At 67.8% G+C, this 1,193-nt stretch overlaps 1 protein-coding gene across 1 annotated transcript in view; it reads left to right on the top strand.

Annotated features, from left to right (window-relative positions):
* Positions 1-35: 35 nt before the first annotated feature.
* The window catches only part of LINGO1 (leucine rich repeat and Ig domain containing 1), a 3,382-nt gene continuing 2,224 nt past the window's right edge, over positions 36-1,193 (top strand). Inside the window, exon 1 of the mRNA XM_021711054.1 lies at positions 36-1,190. Within this exon, the coding sequence (XP_021566729.1) occupies positions 55-1,190 (1,136 nt within the window). The 5' untranslated portion in view covers positions 36-54. The remainder of the gene's footprint in view (positions 1,191-1,193) is intronic.

Raw genomic sequence — 1,193 nt, 5'->3', positions numbered from 1 at the left:
GCCCTCTGACCCCACCCTGTCCTGTGCTTGCCCCCGCTGCAGGTGAGCGAGAGGATGCTGGCGGGGGGCGCGAGGAGCGTGCCCAGCCCCCTCCCGGCCTGCTGGCAGCCCGTCCTCCTGCTGGTGCTGGGCTCGGTGCTGTCAGGCTCGGCCACGGGCTGCCCGCCGCGCTGCGAGTGCTCGGCCCAGGACCGCGCCGTGCTGTGCCACCGCAAGCGCTTCGTGGCGGTGCCCGAGGGCATCCCCACCGAGACGCGCCTGCTGGACCTGGGCAAGAACCGCATCAAGACGCTCAACCAGGACGAGTTCGCCAGCTTCCCGCTCCTGGAGGAGCTGGAGCTGAACGAGAACGTGGTGAGCGCCGTGGAGCCCGGCGCCTTCAACAACCTGCTCCACCTGCGCACGCTGGGCCTGCGCAGCAACCGCCTGAAGCTCATCCCGCTGGGCGTCTTCACCGGCCTCAGCAACCTGACCCGGCTGGACATCAGCGAGAACAAGATCGTCATCCTGCTGGACTACATGTTCCAGGACCTGTACAACCTCAAGGCGCTGGAGGTCGGCGACAACGACCTGGTCTACATCTCCCACCGCGCCTTCAGCGGCCTCAACAGCCTGGAGCAGCTGACGCTGGAGAAGTGCAACCTGACCTCCATCCCCACGGAGGCGCTGTCGCACCTGCACGGCCTCATCGTGCTGCGGCTGCGGCACCTGAACATCAACGCCGTCCGGGACTACTCCTTCAAGCGGCTCTACCGCCTCAAGGTCCTGGAGATCTCCCACTGGCCCTACCTGGACACCATGACGCCCAACTGCCTGTACGGCCTCAACCTGACGTCGCTGTCCGTCACGCACTGCAACCTGACGGCCGTGCCCTACCTGGCCGTGCGCCACCTGGTCTACCTGCGCTTCCTCAACCTCTCCTACAACCCCATCGGCGCCATCGAGGGCTCCATGCTGCATGAGCTGCTGCGGCTGCAGGAGCTGCAGCTGGTGGGCGGGCAGCTGGCCGTGGTGGAGCCCTACGCCTTCCGCGGCCTCAACCACCTGCGCGTGCTCAACGTCTCGGGCAACCAGCTGACCACGCTGGAGGAGGCGGCCTTCCACTCGGTGGGCAACCTGGAGACGCTCATCCTGGACGCCAACCCGCTGGCCTGCGACTGCCGGCTGCTGTGGGTGTTCCGGCGCCGCTGGCG

This window comes from Carlito syrichta, unplaced genomic scaffold (assembly GCF_000164805.1).
Source record: "Carlito syrichta isolate Samal-C Ts95f unplaced genomic scaffold, Tarsius_syrichta-2.0.1 Scaffold81549, whole genome shotgun sequence".
NCBI classification, from domain to species: domain Eukaryota; kingdom Metazoa; phylum Chordata; class Mammalia; order Primates; family Tarsiidae; genus Carlito; species Carlito syrichta.
The sequence above is the reverse complement of the archived record's forward strand: the minus strand, read 5'-3'. Positions and strand labels throughout refer to the sequence as shown.